Genomic DNA, 17,526 nt, shown 5'->3' on the forward strand with positions numbered 1-17,526 from the left:
TATAAACCGTTTATAACGTTACAAAGGATGGTGCAATATTTGGCTGTTTTACGGCCTCTAACCGATAAGCATAGTATTTGCATGAAAATGCCTTCAGGTTAAACCGATATAAATTGTTATATATGATCATCTGTTTGACCCCTAGCGGGTATAGGGGGTAACCTGAGGGGCAGGAAAATGACATATCTTTCGTTTATCTGCTCATAAAAAAGATATCCATCAAAACATAATAACTTAGTGCACATCAGTTATTCATGATATGTTTTGACAATATAACATCAATAAACAATTATCAAAACAAGAATAACTTACTTTTAACTCGATTCAAAGTAAACCCTCATTTTTATCATAAAGCTTTGTCAAATTCAGTGAAAAGAGAATATTGAATGCACCTTGAGTTATCTCATTTAACTCACAGGAGGGATATTTGTATATATTATTAGGTCATAAAGTTTTCTTCTGTTCAAGGGTGTAGTTGACTAAATACATCTCTAATGGTCAGGTCATTTTTACGGTTGTCCTTTTCACTAGAGGCTCTTAAAAAAATATTTCCACTTTTGACAATTGATCTAAGAAATAGTAAGTAACACATTTTTTAAATACCATTTATTAAATATGAAGGACATAATATAAGATTGAAAAAATAGGTACACTGAAACGTCATTAAAAAGAAATATAATAATGAAATGACTAGCTGCTAGCTGACATGACAATCTCACATATTGACTCGTGTATGTATACATGCAATTGGCTTCCTGTCCCTGATAATTTCGCTAAAATACTTTCGATACATTCCATACAATTACTTCGCACATCCGTTTTTATTCTGTATTCAGACAATTAATTATATATTGGATCAAAAAATAAGAAATATTTAAATTGAAACGTAAATAAATATATACATGTAGCAAAATAAACGTTCTTGGAAATGAGCCACTTCAGTCTATTTTTATGTTATTTACTCATTTTATTTGCATTGATGTTTCCTCAAAATTATCATCAACCCTTACAATTGTTCATAAAAATGAATCTATTTATACAAGCAAAAAACCGCTGTATGCCTTAAATTGGAAACTTGGCATTTACCACAAGCTACTTTGACCAGCAATATAAAATGTTACAATTTATGTAGGTCGGACCAAACAGTGTCATTATGCTAAAAGAAATGCTTGTTGCCGAGGCGAGGGGCGTTCAGCAGCCGAATATGGCATAAATCTTTTCCAACTTTTGATTTAAACAGATTGAAATCAAAATAAGTGTTTTAAATGCTGATATATTTGCATTTATCACTGCCCCTATTTCAACGGTAGTTTCAACTATTTTATTTAGTCCGCAAGGTTAGCGGTCATTTGTGATGGCCAGGAAAGTAATGGAAACCTCTTCACATTGTCATATAATTTACTAGTTTTATGTTTAACACGACTTTGCCATCGAAACCAGTAGTGTTGACTAAAAATGAGTGCAAACTGATTTAGCCCGTCTCTCAGTAACACATCATATTGATGGAGTAAATTAGAGTTTTACTAAGTTTCGGATCTTTGGTTTTAAGTTTTATAAGTTTTTAATCCAAGGTTTTATAAGTGTATATTTCAAATCGTGTGTCACATATTTTGGTCTATACTTTAAATGATTCAATGGTTATCTCCTAAATATTTAGACCCCGACTGTAAATATCAATACAAACTGTTTTAGCCTGCGAGACGAGTTGGTGAACAACAGAAGGAGCGAAAGACGGTATGTATTTTGTATGTAAAACAAACACATGCATATATAATTAAATTTGTCAAATGCTTTCGCGTCTAGTCTTTTGGCAGGTTAATGTTTTCTTTCCTATTGTTGGATTGTAGCATTGTAAAATAAAGCGAATGTGGGCTTTCTTTCGAAAATATGATGCATATATTAACATATTTTAAACCGAGTCGTTTTCTTAATGGCACACATATTTATGTAACTTGAAATGATAATTAAATAACATTTATGCTATTTGTAATTGAAAGAGATTTTATAAGCAGCTGGTAGGTGTTGCATGGTATTGTTTTATGATGTTTGGGTTGTCTCTTTGGTAGCTCCTGACGAGAACTGAGAAGAGGTTATTTGATCTGATTCAGAAGCTGGAGGACAACCAATCCAACTATGCCGAGCGTATCGCTGTAAGTCAGTTTCTACTATCAGACCTAAGAATAAGGCATCCGCTGCGATGTGTCCTTTTTGTGAACTCATGTAGTACTAGTAGTTTGATGATTTCAGAAAGTAGTCTACATCAGGGAGGCAACATTTATTTGAAAATTGACTAGATTAATCATTCATTTGAGTATGTCTGATATGTTATTGCTCAAATATAAATATTTGTATAGTTTCTTAATCATAAAAGCCATTTACTATCCAAACATATGTTTTTACCGGTTTAATTTTCTCTGATTTAGCATTTCATCAGCATGTTTACACTAACATGGATGGTTTGACTTCCCCAACTGCATTCGCGAGTATGTGATCAATGGATAATTTTGAAATATATAAATTAAACTCAAACATTTCTTGGAACGGTTTAAAGGGTGTTTTACAATTTTTTTTCCTTTTTTTTCTACTCATATAAACTTTTATATTTTTAAAACAAATAAAAATCAAGTTTATCATGTTATATAAATCGCTCTTGTTGGCCCGAATGATTGCGTACAGGGATTTGATGCAGGAGGACACTGGAGAAAAGCCATGTGGTTGGGATTCGTTTCTTTTTATTAGCTCACCTGGTCCGAAGGACCATGGTGAGCTTATGCCATACCGCAGCATCCGTCGTCCGTCGTCCGTCGTCCGTCCGTCAACTTTTCCTTTAAAACGCTACTCGTCATGAACGACTGAGCAGAATTTGACCAAATTTTGTCATAAGCATCCTTGGGGGAAGGAGAACAAATTTTGTATTAATGGTGGGTCTGGCCCCCCTGGGGTCTGAGGGGCGGGGCCAAACAGGGGAAATATAACAAATTCTTTAAAACCCTTCTTCTTCCGTAGGAATGAAAGGATTTGTTCCATATTTGGTCTGAAGCATCCTTGGGTGAAGGGGAACCAATTTTGTATAAACCGTGGGTGTTGCCCCCCTGGGACCTGAGGAGCGGGACCCAATAGGGGAAATATAGGTAAAACCTTTATAATCCTTCTTCTACCATAGGGATTAAGGGATATTATCCTAATTTAGTCTGGAGCATCCTTAGGCAAAAGGGACTCAATTTTTTATAAACGGTGTGTCTGACCCCTCTGGAGGCAGAGAAGCGGGCCCAATAGGGTAAATAGAGGTAAAACCTTAAAAATCCTTCTTCTACCATAGAGATTAAGGGATTTTATCCTAATTTAGTCTGGAGCATCCTTGGGTCAAAGGGACTCAATTTTGTATAATTGGCGGGTATGACCCCCTATGTTGCATATAGGGTTGGGGCTATGTTTGAAGTTTGTTCTCGCTATATCTCAAGTACTGGATGGATCTTTCTGAAATTTCATATGTACTTACAGCACCTACTTCATACCAATTATTTTAAACATATTCATGTGAGCGATACAGGTCCTCTGTGCCTCTTGTTTCTTTTACTTTCGCGGTATCAATTTTCTATTTCTTGAGTTCAAATAAACCTGTGCATGTTTATACTTGATTATGTGTAGATATAATAATAACAAAGCGTTTTTGGTTCGACGTTCAAGGTGGCCGTTGTGCCCTCCGATTAATAGAGATATTTTAGATTATAACTTGGTGGTTTTATTTGGCCGATGTTTCTAGTGTCATACTTTAGATCAAATGACAGACATGTAGGTGTCGAAATCCAAGATACCTGACATAACATCTTATCGGCTGAGTCAATAATGGTTATCAGTCGAGGTCTATTTTACCAACTTTGTTTCTACTTTGTGGTTTTGTCCTTTACATTAATCAACCAGTTTTTTGTTAGGATGACAATGAACGATGTTGCCTCCTATTTTCCAAAACATTTACAAGAATTACAACAACAGTAATATTCGACTTGTTTGGATATTACTAGTAAAACAGCGCGGTCAAAAAAATGCATTTTTCTTTTTCAATGAGATTTGGGACTCTTCGTTACATTTTCTTTTAAAATTTGCACTTGTTACCAGTGAGATCATTTACAAGTAAATCAATCACATTCAAATTAAAAATCATTTTGAACATAAAACGAAAACTATCAAACGCATTTCTGCCTTTTCTATTTCAGCAGGAAAATCAGAGGCGGAGACTGAAGAGGAATGTAGACCCTAACAGAAGAACCCTCGACGCTCATACCGGTGATATACCTGTTGTAAGTCCGATATGGTTTATATTGACCTGACATATGGCAATTACATAGTCTCTTGGAATTATCAACTGATATCATTTATTTTAAACGTAAGGTTACGTTCGTAAGCATTTTTTTAACAAATCAAACCTTTTTATGACATGATACTGAAGCTATCGTTATAGAAAAATATTAAAATATATATTTTATTGTAGCGTTTTGGTGCCTCCTGTGATGATTCATCAAAAAAGTGAATTTACCTCTCACCACCAGGAAAAACGTCACGAACGACCCGCTGAGTATCCTCCCAATCGACCCCTCCTCCGAAATATTCACTGCCGTTAATGACATGTTTCAATGATACCAGAAGGATTCAGAAGTGATGATGTTGTGATAATGGTTGTCGTTTCAAATTGAAATTTTATCCGGAAATCAGACAAAGATAAGCGTATGTGAAAAACTCTTTTTAAAAAACTTCTGTTGTGACAACCGGAATATATTCCTGTGTGTGAGGCTATTCATATTAAGAACGTTTTTTGTTTTTATCTAGGACTAACAATAAATTTGTCATGAAAGGAAACTTCTTTAACGCGCATTCAAGAATAGTGTGTATTCCTTATTTCAGTTACATTTGTATATTAGTGTGAAGTATATTCTTTTATAACCATTTTATAACATGTTTGTTTGTGCCTTTGATAAGAAATAATTAGAAAAAAAATCTTAAATTCAGAAAACATTAACTCAATGGAATATAACACTCTAAAATGTCCAAAAATAATATTTGCCATAAAAATGTCACAAATATTTGATCGCATATTCTGGAAAACTTATTTCAGTTTTATTATGAAGCTGTGTTAAAAAAACGAAAATATGTCTTGTTGCTTAAGATTTTAAAGTATATCTGCATATTGTAACTGTATTTATATAGTATCAATTAATAAAGCAATTCTCAAAAACTAAAATTGTTACAGTACTTTATATCAGACAAATCAAGATAAGTACAAGATGACGGCTAACGTATGTACTGTTTTGATAGAAACTTTGATTCTTTGTCAGCTTAATCACCAATAAAAAAGTACCAGCCTTCTTTTTTGACAATCTATTCTCTTAAGACTATTTACACATTTTGGAAAGTGTCGTATTTTCGTGATGCAATTATGAAAGGCAGTACCAGGTGTGTTAAGGGTAATGGATGTTTTTCTTACTATCGATAACAACTTATGACGCTCCCACATTCAAAAGGGATTTTCAAAAGCCTGTTACGTGATGTATTTCAGGTTGTATTTGCTTCCGATATATTCAGGCTGAAATAACCTCATTTCAGGGCACCCTACACGCTATTTTAAATAACTCCCCTTTTAGCAGACGCTTCATCCCTTGTCTATGCTGTACTTGTACACGAAGTATGGTCTTCCTACATGAACGGTAGGGCAAATATTAAGTTTGGAGATTTGTATCTCTTTATTTCAGGTCAGATTCAAAGGTCAAGTAGGGGTCGCAGTGTTACTTGCGTTTCTGCAAATACACAAAGTACACGAACTTTCAAGGCGAATACTACATACCCCGAAACGCGATCAGGGGTATGATAAATGTTCGTTCGTTTGAATAGAAACTTCACTATTTCTTGTAAGTCCTCGGTAATAAAGTAAGAAGGAAAGGAAAACACTGATATCGGGGTATACACCTGACCGTCTGTCCACCTGTTCTTCGGCTCAATTAAGTGAAGCTTGGTGCACATTATCCGCACCTCAGATAATTGTGCCCGAATGAGTATTTCCTTTTTCTTATATCCTTGCAAAATATCTGTCCAGGGCAAAACTTACTCCACTGATTTTTATGAAAATTGTTCACATGATCTTAATATCTAGACAGATGTGCACATGTTAATTCCTTTAATTATTTCGAAGCAGTAAGGGCCGTTTCTGAATCCTCTGTATTTTTTTACCTCAGAGAGAGTGGAACTATTTAGTTAGCCTGTGGCTTGTAGTCCTAGTTTCATACATCAGCTATTTGTTCAGAAAACCTGAACATTTCCTCAAGTTGGCACCGAAAACCATTCTTGGGATTTTAAGTTTTCACTTAGAAAATTGCAAATAACTATGATATAGTCAAACATTAAGAAGCACCCCTAAATCCCTAAGATGCAAGTGATAACAAAAACACTCATATGCTGATAAACACTTTATGTATCAATCGTCTTTTGAGTTAATGACAACTTCGATACAAAAGTGATTCATATAAAATTAAAATGGAAGCATAACAAAACAAAAATAGAAAAAGTGGATTTCTTGTTTGACGCCTTCATCATCAGGGTCGAGTTGAGCCTGCTCCTGCGTTCTGTAAGTAAAATAACAGGGTTTTTTTTTAAAAGTTGGTATAATACGGACATATTCATCGCAACTGGTTCGACTTATTACAGGTAAGGCTTGTGGGAATTTTAAGTTACCACCTCTCGGTTGACCGATGAACACAAAGCAAGGAGAAAGTTAATTATTTTACTATTAAATCCGTCAAATATATCAAAAATCATGAGGTCTTATTTAACAATCGTTTTAATTTCGTAGAGTTTGTTATTTCTACGAAAATGTTTTCACAAAATCACGATTAGTCAATTGCTGATTTTTCAAAAGTATTATTTGCAATTAAAATCAAATCTGCCTAAATATTGAGAAATTAAATGACAAAACCTGTAGTGAGTACGACACAAAATAATTTGATCTCAAAATAAAAAATATTACTTTTGGCAAATTTCTACGACTTGTAATACTAGTACGACAGTGTAATGCTATTTTTCAAAGCAAATAAATCTTAATCCCCCTCAAATTTGCGCTAATGTAAATAATTTGAATCGAGAAGGTTTTGAATTTCAAAAAAATATTTTACTCCTAAGTTAGAGTAGTTGTCTTGATTTTAACGTGTGATTTAGGGGTTAATCACGGTTATGACTCCTCATGCCCTGGGTCTTGTTATTTAGCCAACTTAGCTTCCAAAGATTCTTTCAAAGTTGCAATGTGATACAGATAAATTTTATGAGCGCTTATTTCAATGAAAACAGATAAATACGAACCCAAATACACTTGCAGGATAAGTTGATATCTGACTTAGAGATGTCATGATGAACCGCTTTCTGCCTCGAATATTATATCTATTTATATACATAAGGACCACATCTTACCTGAGGAGGACTAGGCGACGAATGAACCAATTCTGCCGGTAACTCCAGTGAACCCTGAGCAACCTGATCAAACAGAATAACAGATATGGCTTTAGATGCTCGTAGCTTAACACAGATAACCCAAAATTAAAATGCAATACAAAAATACAGAACAGGAAAGAGTGAGACACTAAAGAATTCTAAACCGGACTGAAAAAGTGAGAAATAACGAGTCATGTGTCAAATGTGACACTGCCCTTTTGTTTCAGTCAAATCCATGCTGATTTTAGTTATCAACATTCTAATACACTATTGACAACATTACAGCAGACACTGAGACACTGAATCTCGATCTTAAAAATCAACAGGTCATAAATTTTGCTCGAGTTATATTTAATTCCGAATTTTCGATTTTCGCAGATTTCGTTTAATGGTCAGTTTCGTAGGTATGCTCTTTTCCAGGTTTCAGAACAAATGGCTATTAGCCAAAATAAATACGGTTGCTGTTGATTTCGTGTTTACCGGGAGTAAAATATCTACACGTTTCTTTGATCGACTTGTATATCCAAAATTGTCCTTTTGTGCCCTTTGTGATAATGTTGTCTTTTATTCTGTGATAAACATCTTGAAGCGTGTTTTCACTTACCTGTTGTGTGGCACCATATTTTGTTGTGTATGCTGATTCACAGTCAACTTCTTGACGATTCTTAGTTTCTAGCCGCGCAAAGCCCATAACGGTCGTCAATGACTTGCCCCCATCGTAGGACAACTTTACAAACAGTACCCTGAATTAAATCAATACGTCATGTTTTACTATATAAAGTTTACTATAAATCCTACCTGTCATTTTCATAAGAATAGCATTTACAACACCATATGCTGTTGGCGAAGGACAAATTGATATCTGAAAGGAGGTCAACGCGAAATGAATAAATGCAGTGGTGCAACATGACTGTGGATAAGGTTAAACTATTGCAAAGTAAAGGGCTACACTGGATTGAAGTACATTATGAGGATACGCAATAGTATTGTGGGTATTGCTGGTAGAAGTAACAGTGTGCACAATATTGTAAGTATGGCTGTGGGTAAAGGTACGATTTTCAGTGAGTGTATTACTTTGTTTGAAACATATGACTGTATAGAAGTATTAATACAGGCATAGTGGGTATGACCTTTGGCAGTGTTTCATGTGTAAATATATGACTAGGGTGAGGCAGTTGGATGAATGACCGTGAAGAATTTTGATTATGGATGAATGTATAACGAAGCGTATAGCGGGTAAAATCGGACAGATGGTAACTGTTTATCATTTGATAGTTGTATGACTGTTTAGTGGGTATCGTTATGGAGAGAAGTTTGATTTTAAGTAGTATGATAATTGGGGTTGGATTGTGACTGTAAGTAGATGCAAGACTAATCATAAGTACATGGCTATGTTCGCAGCATTTTGCTTTTATTGCCTTTATTAAATGCATTAATACTTGCATCTGTATTTAACAGATGGTCAAAAACATGCAAGTCATATTATCCTTTTTGAACTGGGAACAAATCAATCAAATAATTCATATGTTAATCTCTATTACAAACGTAGATATAAAATTAATGTAAAATGTGTACATACCCGACTTCCCGGTCGAAGTAATATTTAGACCCGTCACCAGAATTGACAAGATCAACACTGTCCACCTCTGTCATCCTCGCACTGCCCGGCTTCCTCACCATGGCTTTAAATACCAGGTCCTTTGGTACACAGACACCAAGAACGACATCTTGATCCCTAAAATCAAGTTACACTCGATATTTAGTTAAAAATAATCTACCGAAACACAAGTACCATTCAGTTAAAACACTGCTTAAATATACCGGGGTTTTGTTTCCTAGTGTTCCAATCCTCGCATCTATATTGTTACTTATTTTTTTCCATATGTATAAATGAATGACCTGACCCAAAATCTACTATGTATTTCGCGCAACATAAACACATGTAGTATTCATCAAAGAAAACACTTTACGTACACTGCCATTCCCATTCCACGTATCTGGAAAGCATCTTTTGGCAGGATTTTGCCAAACTTGACAAGGTAAGAATAAGTTCCACCTGTCACAACGTTGAACACTGCCTGTCCCAAATTATCAGATGTTTGTCTGTTTGTTTGGAGGTCATCCGTCCTCATCATTGTTGCAGTGTCACCTGTGTCGACTCTTACTAATACCTACAAAAGATATGCATGTACAAGTAGCAAATTTTGTACCAACACGTCGGGATTAAACAGATATTCCATTTAAAGTGCGGTCAAATCTCATGATCAATACGTTTTGAATGATGCCAATAATTCACCATAGAAGTGTTGCTGTTGAAAATTGCTAAGAAGTGGGGAAATATGTATTCACTGTCCAAATATTACAATTTAAACTTGATACGTAGCACATCTTGTACCAACACGTCTGGGGGTAAACAGATATTCCATTTAAAGTGTGGTCAAATCTCATGATCAATACGTTTTGAATGATGCCAATAATTCACAATAGAAGTGTTGCTGTTGAAAATTGCTAAGAAGTGGGGAATTAAGTATTCACTGTCCAAAGATTACAATTTAAACTTGATACGTAGCTTTTTCAAATATAGGTATAAACATAAACACATGTGCATAACTGAATGTTGCTTCTTAATTAGTGACGGCATCTGCCTTGTTAATGTGAATAGATCGCCGAAGAGGAAAAAACATAATAGATAATGGTTAAAATGAGGCTTCATGGCATGAAGCAGTAGCGTGTGTAAACGAGCTAACAAACGGTGTATGGAATACAAATAACTTTAATCAAACGAAATCTAGAATTTCAAACATGTAATAGCCACAAATGAGCTGGACAATGTCACGATGGTAAAATGTCTGATCGGCTTATCCCAGTGGACAAAACATGTAAAAACTAAATGAGTCCAAGAGTACATAAGTAGCAAAAATAAACGGTGCCATAGAATTCTCGCCTAGCGATTTCAATGGTATCAAAAACACATTGTTTTATATCAATTGCAATTTGTTGTTTTGAACAATAAATATGAGTTTAAACTGTATCTATAGTGAATTACCTGTGCAAAGTGTTCTTTACAAACAGCCATTCCCCAGTTCTTTCTTTTCGTACAATTAGATGTCATTTGAAATGGATTTTCTCTTACAACGCTGGCACCAGGAATTGAGGTAACGGAACCAGAAGCATCAAAAAATCTGTCACTCTTACTCCCATCACGATAATCTTCAGGATTTTCGACCTGATGAACTCTGTTTCCCTCTGACGACTGAAAACATAAAACATTGTCAAATTTCAGATTTTTTTCAATACTTCAATACAAACTGCAAAAGAATAATATTTTTGAATATGAGCAAGACATCCTTTTAACGAGTAGAACGCCAATATATTAGCCGGTATATAGTTAGAACGTTGCCGTCATTGACGATACATGTATTATGCTAATTATGAGAAAATGTTATTTGCAAATAATCCTAATACGTGGACTGGGCGTCTTGAATCATTCATGGCATTTGCTCCATCCGACTTTATGTTTATCATTTTCATTTCTCGCCAAGATTATTCACTGCTTATTTATGTCTGTTTGGGTTTTTTCCTTTTTAATAATGTTTACAATAATGCATGCTCATTGGTATATTTTTCACCAACTTAATAACAAGTATGTAAAAAAGCTTACATCATCGAAGCCGAATCCAATATTATCTAGGATATTTCCAGGGGAACTTAGCATGCCGTTGATTTCCTGAAACGAAATGGCCCCTGCCTCAGTATCAGATGTGTTTGCAAATCCGTCAAACCACACATTCCTTGCAATCATTGGTCCGATTCCAAAGATGAGTCCTTTTCTCGGTCTTTGCCTTCAATGACGTAGTTTTAGAAAGTATATTATTAAAATCAGTTAGGTATTGCACCTATAGCAAAATACATATTACAATGCGCAAAGTTCTTTAAAGTCAATTCGTACAATGCATAATTCCTCACAAGTCTTGTATTACATTGAATACATTTAAGCCTTTGTTATACTTCAATAAATACAGTATTGAATTAAAGTGGTGCTTGTGTGCTCATATGCTATGTAAGATATCTATGACAGTATTGAATTAAAGTGGTGCTTGTGTGCTCATATGCTATGTAAGATATCTATGACAGTATTGAATTAAAGTGGTGCTTGTGTGCTCATATGCTATGTAAGATATCTATGACAATGTTTGAAATTGTCGTGTAAAAGTCGTGTATTAAAATGAAAAGTATCAAAGGAGTATGCTATAAAGTTGTTACAATAAAGCTTACAACGAGCCTTAAATTACTATTCAAGAAAAAGTTAAGTTATAGCGAGTCTTGTATCACTGAGCTATGCACTTAAAAGAAATGGAATTCGTGCGTGTAAACGTTCATGTTATGACTCTATATAAAGTGATCGTAGTGTGGAAATTTGGCGTTGGCATTGGTTATATATCTATCGTTTATATAGCCTATAATAATGTATTCACATTTAAATTTGTGAATATGCTAATTCACTCAGCGCGAAAAATGCCAGCGTTCCCGCACAACAGAAATTTTCACTTTTCAGTATTACATTTGTACAATAAATGGATTATACATATTAATTTAAGACATTAAAATCAATAATTACTAATGAGTTATATACTAAATCAATAGCTTCTAGTGAGCACACAATAAATCTTCGAATAACATTACAATACTTACCCACCGGCTAGCATTGGCAAAGATCGAATAGACCCGTCTTCATCAGGATTTCCTAAATTATCGGAATCACCAATGATAACAGAGTTGGTTATCAACTGTCCTCCAGTACGCCATCTGTGGAAATGTGATGTAAACAACAAATATATAAATATATCTTCTAAAAGATGTAAATCGTATGTTGCAACTTAAAGGGCCCCGTGATAGACGAAAGTTCACTTGCAATAGACGATTTTTTTCGCTCCGATCATACAGAAAAAAATGAATATTTTTGTATTTATGAGTACCATTTCTGTAATGGAAAAAATTCCCATTTCTATCGATATGTGAATCACTATTTCGACAACATAGATACTTCACATTACACGTTATAAAACATGATTTCGTCAACATAATTGTTTCCCCTTGTACTCATTAACGTTGCATACCTAGATATACATTATGTTAGGGTAACCATTGATAATGTACACATTTTTGTACCAGTATTTCCACTTTACGCAAAGACTATGTAGTAGTGTATTGGGGAATAGTATAATTATTACAAACCTCAGTAACTGCACTCCATTTACAGCGTCAGCAACCCTAAAACCATTAAAAACAGTGTTATATCATCTGTAATATTACAATGTTTGTATTGTTATATGTAGTTTTAAATTGTTGTTATTGTCAATGTTTGTTTTAATATGAAGATTTGAATAGTTTTGGAGTGTCACTTGTATGAACACTGTTGTTTAATAATTGTATCAATATATTATGTATACATTAAAGTAGGGTATTTCAAAATATATTACGATACAGGGCTGAAAATGTTATTATTGCCATTTTATCAATAGAAAGGGTTAAGACGCGTTTAAACAATGATGTACTGCAATTATTATTTACTATGTGTATCATTATATAAGGTTATATGTTCATATTTCATACTGTTCATATAGTATATTGTAATACTTATGTTAATATTACATAAACGATATAAATGCTTTAGTCCTAGCTTATTTATGTATCAAATGCATGCAATAATTGCTGAATAGTAATTTATGTAAAACAGTATAGCCTGGTAATTACTTACGAAGATTGGGTGAGTTCGATTAACCCTCTCGTCATGACGTTGTAAAATCTATTCTTGTATGCTGTAAAAACAAAGCAGAGGGGTGAACCTGTTAGAAAGTACAGATCAAGCAAGCAAAAACCAGAGAAGATAGAAAACGTCCTATAAGGGGGTTTGTACTAAGTTTTAACCATTTGTTAATACATCTAGCGTTAAAGGCTTACAAACCTACGGTTGGTTTAAACTTTGTTTTATTCAAATTTTGTTTGACAATACATCGAAATACATGTTTTATAAACAGAACAGGAAACAAAAACAAGTGTCGTTTATATATCAATATACATATGATCATCAGATGGTAATATCATATTGCTCTATTGCAATGAGTATGTGGAACACGATTCTGTAAAATATAACTATGAAATAGTAGATGAAAATGTCAGCAGTCCAAGTTTCGGTAAATGCTAAAATACTATGCTCATAAAGTTCGGTGTACAGAACATCTAGTTTTGGACGCAGGATTTGTACGTTCAGGTGGACGAATGATAAGCAATTATGATTATGTGTAAAAGATACAGGTTAGCAGAAGGATGAAAGGGGCCTGGGTTAGTTTCTATATCGCCACAGCATAATAGTGACAAGACGATGAGTATGGAAATATACAGTATAAATTGAGCGATGATCGCCGTGAAATACGCTTTAAGTAATAACGTTTGGTTTCGACATGAAGTTGTGTGTTCGTTGCAAGTTTTACATACGCCTAACTGTCGAGCAAGGGAAAAAAATATGCCAATGGGCAAAAATGCATGATGGTTCCAAACAAGCACAATAAAAAGGAAGACTTCAAAAACATCATTCATTATATTTACAGATCGAGTTTGAACATAGCGTGGAATGTCATAAAACAGTCCTACTCTTACAGAAAAAATGTTATGACTTATTGACATTTAGATATATTTAGGCGATATCAAATGGGAACATCATCATCACAAGAGTAGGACCAATGTAAGACGAGCCAGCCTACGGTTGTATGGCAATCTAGATCAAGTGATAGTGTATTATACATCTAATATCAAATTGTTTACTGATTTTATTAAACAGGTTTTCAGTACGATGAAACTTTGTCAATAATGTTTTTCATCATATAATATATGTACATGCATCATAATGGGCAAATAAACATTTCTTTGCATTATGCTATTTAATTATATAAGGATAAAATCATATGTTTCATGGTACTAATATATATATATAAATGAAACAATGATACATCTCACCGCATCATTGTATGAAGCAATATAATAATATTGTTACTTATAGTATAGTGCTATAATTAAGCGTATTGTTACATTGGGCCAATGATGTATTTCACCGGACTATATTACTTATAGTACTTCGAAATACCGTATACACATGTATTACCTGTCAGTTTGACGATGTCGACCTTTTTGTTACCAGATGTTTCGTCGAGTGGGTCGTTCCATGGTTCGTATTTATTGTTCAGTATCCTTGTTCCGTTCTCATCCATAGAGTCGTCCAGCTTGAGTCCGACCTTAAGAATATAATGTTTGTAACTAAAGCTGATGGTATTCTGTTATCAATGTCTTTACTAACGTTCTTGTGAAGATGACTGTATCGTGTTGACTTTATCTAACAATTTTTTTTTCGAGATTAAGATAGTTTGAGTCTCCAAATACAAAACGATAAAACTTTAAATCAAGATATCGAAAAATATTATCTTCACAAACTAAAAATACTGGTGTTAAAATATAAAATTATCGTATTAAATGATAACTTATTTGAATCACGCCTATGTTAGCGAGTATTCAGTGCCATCTTATGAAGAAGTTTCAATGTGAGAACTGTGCTAACTGCACGCAAATGATTAGACAATTTATTACTAATTTCTTTCAACAATGCTAGCTACATGTTAATAATTAGATAATGTCTTACAACTTCTTTTCAACAATACTACATACATGTTAGTGTTTAGATAATTTCTTACAAATTTATTGGAATGTGCAACGTTGTTGTAGAACTTGGTAATAGCGGTGTGGCTAGCCTCCTCCGGTTCCATGTAACCCTTTCCCCGAGACGGTCCGAGCGGCTCAAACGGGAAAATGTACCAGATTCCGAAACCCTGCAAATTATAAATGATCATGTTAGTCGGCTTACAGGGATATCTTAGTTGTGTTCAGAAATACGAATTTTAAGCTGTGTAAGGCAATCCCCCTAACACTATAACCTACAAACACAAATAAACGGCAAAGGCTTTCACGCGCAGTGGTCTTCATAAGAAATTATTAAAATACAGAATTACATTCCTAATTTTAATATGTTTTGAAACTACTACGTAATCGCTCGCTTAACAATTAATCAACAAAGGTCTAACTCTATTCCGTTATGGAAATATAATGAACATCTAACGTACATCTCCACCAGCCGCTACATTGTTTTCCAAAGTGGTGAGTGGGTTGGTTATCCAAAATGTAGTCGGGAGGCTGTAACATAAAACAAAGTTTCAAAAGTTCAAACAAAAAAATCGCCATACACGAAGTACGCAATTAAGTTGTACACGATACAAATGTAACGATGACGTAGTGAACTGCTTTCAATTAAAATCAAAACATTTCTGAATCCTTGTCCCACTTTAGGCAAAACACTGGATAATTCCACTGAGGTATAACATACAGAGAGTAACCGCCCTTAACATTATTTTGGATATATCTGTGGTGCAACTGCAGGACCAGAGCACTACTGTTGACCAAGCAGCTCAGTTGGTGAGAGTGGTAGTCTAATAATCAGAGGTCCAGGGTTCGAATCCGTGTCTGGCTGGGTTATAATTTTATACTCATTCATTTTTATTCTTTTCATTAAAAGTACGGGTTTCTGATTTTTTAATGATTTATGCATGTATAATTATGCTCGGAAAAGAAATGTCCAAAGCATAATTACAGTTCTTGGCGGTGGAACGGGGACCCTTAATTATTCAATATTATGTTTAGAATGTGAAAATAAAATTCCTACTCGTCAGTGGGAATGAGTTGTCCCTTTGTTTGTCCAACACCGAGATTGCCTCTAAATATTGTTCCCTTTTCACCGCCATCTTCAAGGAAATATCCATGACCAATGCTCCTGTAGCAGACGTTGTCAGCAACCTAAAAATCCACAAAGTTAGTCATCAACATATCTCAGTTTTCCTACACACTTTGGAATTATGAATTATTTGTGTTTTAATAGACAATGTATTTGAATTATCATACCAATTTTATTTTCCATTTCCATAAATAGTTCTGCAGAAGTAGAAATGTTCATGGTGTGGAAATGCTAGCTTTTTATGCGTTTGGTAATTCAGCACGAAAATATTAATAATTATTTATAGATCAAACATATTACAGTTAAATAGATTATATATTAAAATTCAGAACCATTGTTAATTCAAAACAATTCCACACTATTGTCAGTTTTTAGTTACAACGCGAAAATTCCCAATTTATAATAATACATGAATAATATTTGTTTTATTTAAGTTTCATTATTTGGCGGTTGCTGTATTTTACTCTCGCTGAATAGAAAATAACAGAGTCAAAAGAATAAGATAGTTTCCATTACCGTCGTTCCATGCGTTGCATGGACTGTAACACATCTTGCATAGGAGTTATGTATGGCGTTTTCACGTGCATACGTAGGTACAGGGTATGTGGCTTGGTCGTCCACACCTTCACACATATGCCAATGAACCGGATAACTACCTACGAAAAGATAGGGGTGTTGTAAAAAATAAAGCTGAGACGAGATCCGTCAGCTTGGTATGAATAACATGTTGTTTTAAACATCAACAGGAACGGAAAACCTATTTTACCGAGTTTTCGAAATTGTGTGTTTCCTTTCCCAAAACATCGGTCATTTTTACCCTTCGCTTCAAAATAGACTTGGCAAAAATAAAAATAAAAGGATAGGAGTATTACACTACATTGATTTTCAATCACGTTTAGCAGATGCATACTTGATCAATTACACGAAATTCTAACTCTATGTCAATCTCAGTGTTCAAAGTTTATCGCCGTGGATGCATTTAAAGTTGTCGTGATAATTTTGTATGATTATTATTATCCGTTAGCATATTCATTTTATTTAAGGTGTATTAACATGCATGACATTTATTAATAATACTTGGAGTATAAAGATTGTAAAGCGCCGTTTTGAAAAATCTAGTTTGTCGATACGGAAAGCTAACCAAGTAAGCATTTTACTGCATAAATGGTCAATTTGTCCATTATCAGCTCATTACACATTTAAACATTTTGACTAGAAGTTTA

The 17,526-nt window shown here is 34.2% G+C and overlaps 2 protein-coding genes across 3 annotated transcripts in view; one reads left to right on the forward strand and one right to left on the reverse strand.

Annotated features, from left to right (window-relative positions):
• The window catches only part of LOC110456151 (transmembrane protein 2-like), a 44,419-nt gene extending 38,057 nt beyond the window's left edge, over nucleotides 1-6,362 (forward strand). The window contains exons 24-27 of one of the 2 annotated variants that reach the window (XM_021506723.1): nucleotides 1,693-1,734; nucleotides 2,067-2,150; nucleotides 4,218-4,298; nucleotides 4,490-6,362. In XM_021506723.1, coding sequence (XP_021362398.1) covers nucleotides 1,693-1,734; nucleotides 2,067-2,150; nucleotides 4,218-4,298; nucleotides 4,490-4,528 — 246 coding nt within the window. In that variant the 3' untranslated portion in view covers nucleotides 4,529-6,362. Of the gene's footprint in view, nucleotides 1-1,692; nucleotides 1,735-2,066; nucleotides 2,151-4,214; nucleotides 4,299-4,489 lie in introns of both variants that reach the window. The other variant, XM_021506722.1, reaches the window with a different exon arrangement.
• An 83-nt stretch (nucleotides 6,363-6,445) lies between these two features.
• Nucleotides 6,446-17,526, reverse strand: part of LOC110456153 (transmembrane protein 2-like) — a 33,412-nt gene continuing 22,331 nt past the window's right edge. The window contains exons 11-25 of the mRNA XM_021506724.1: nucleotides 16,820-16,959; nucleotides 16,235-16,365; nucleotides 15,639-15,708; nucleotides 15,213-15,347; nucleotides 14,630-14,759; nucleotides 13,229-13,289; nucleotides 12,706-12,741; nucleotides 12,163-12,276; nucleotides 11,132-11,312; nucleotides 10,517-10,723; nucleotides 9,445-9,641; nucleotides 9,050-9,205; nucleotides 8,075-8,213; nucleotides 7,450-7,512; nucleotides 6,446-6,611 (exon numbers count right to left, since the gene is read on the reverse strand). Of these exons, the coding sequence (XP_021362399.1) occupies nucleotides 6,582-6,611; nucleotides 7,450-7,512; nucleotides 8,075-8,213; nucleotides 9,050-9,205; nucleotides 9,445-9,641; nucleotides 10,517-10,723; nucleotides 11,132-11,312; nucleotides 12,163-12,276; nucleotides 12,706-12,741; nucleotides 13,229-13,289; nucleotides 14,630-14,759; nucleotides 15,213-15,347; nucleotides 15,639-15,708; nucleotides 16,235-16,365; nucleotides 16,820-16,959 (1,790 nt within the window). The 3' untranslated portion in view covers nucleotides 6,446-6,581. The remainder of the gene's footprint in view (nucleotides 6,612-7,449; nucleotides 7,513-8,074; nucleotides 8,214-9,049; nucleotides 9,206-9,444; nucleotides 9,642-10,516; nucleotides 10,724-11,131; nucleotides 11,313-12,162; nucleotides 12,277-12,705; nucleotides 12,742-13,228; nucleotides 13,290-14,629; nucleotides 14,760-15,212; nucleotides 15,348-15,638; nucleotides 15,709-16,234; nucleotides 16,366-16,819; nucleotides 16,960-17,526) is intronic.

The sequence above is a fragment of the Mizuhopecten yessoensis genome, unplaced genomic scaffold, assembly GCF_002113885.1.
Source record: "Mizuhopecten yessoensis strain PY_sf001 unplaced genomic scaffold, ASM211388v2 scaffold8537, whole genome shotgun sequence".
NCBI lineage: Eukaryota > Metazoa > Mollusca > Bivalvia > Pectinida > Pectinidae > Mizuhopecten > Mizuhopecten yessoensis.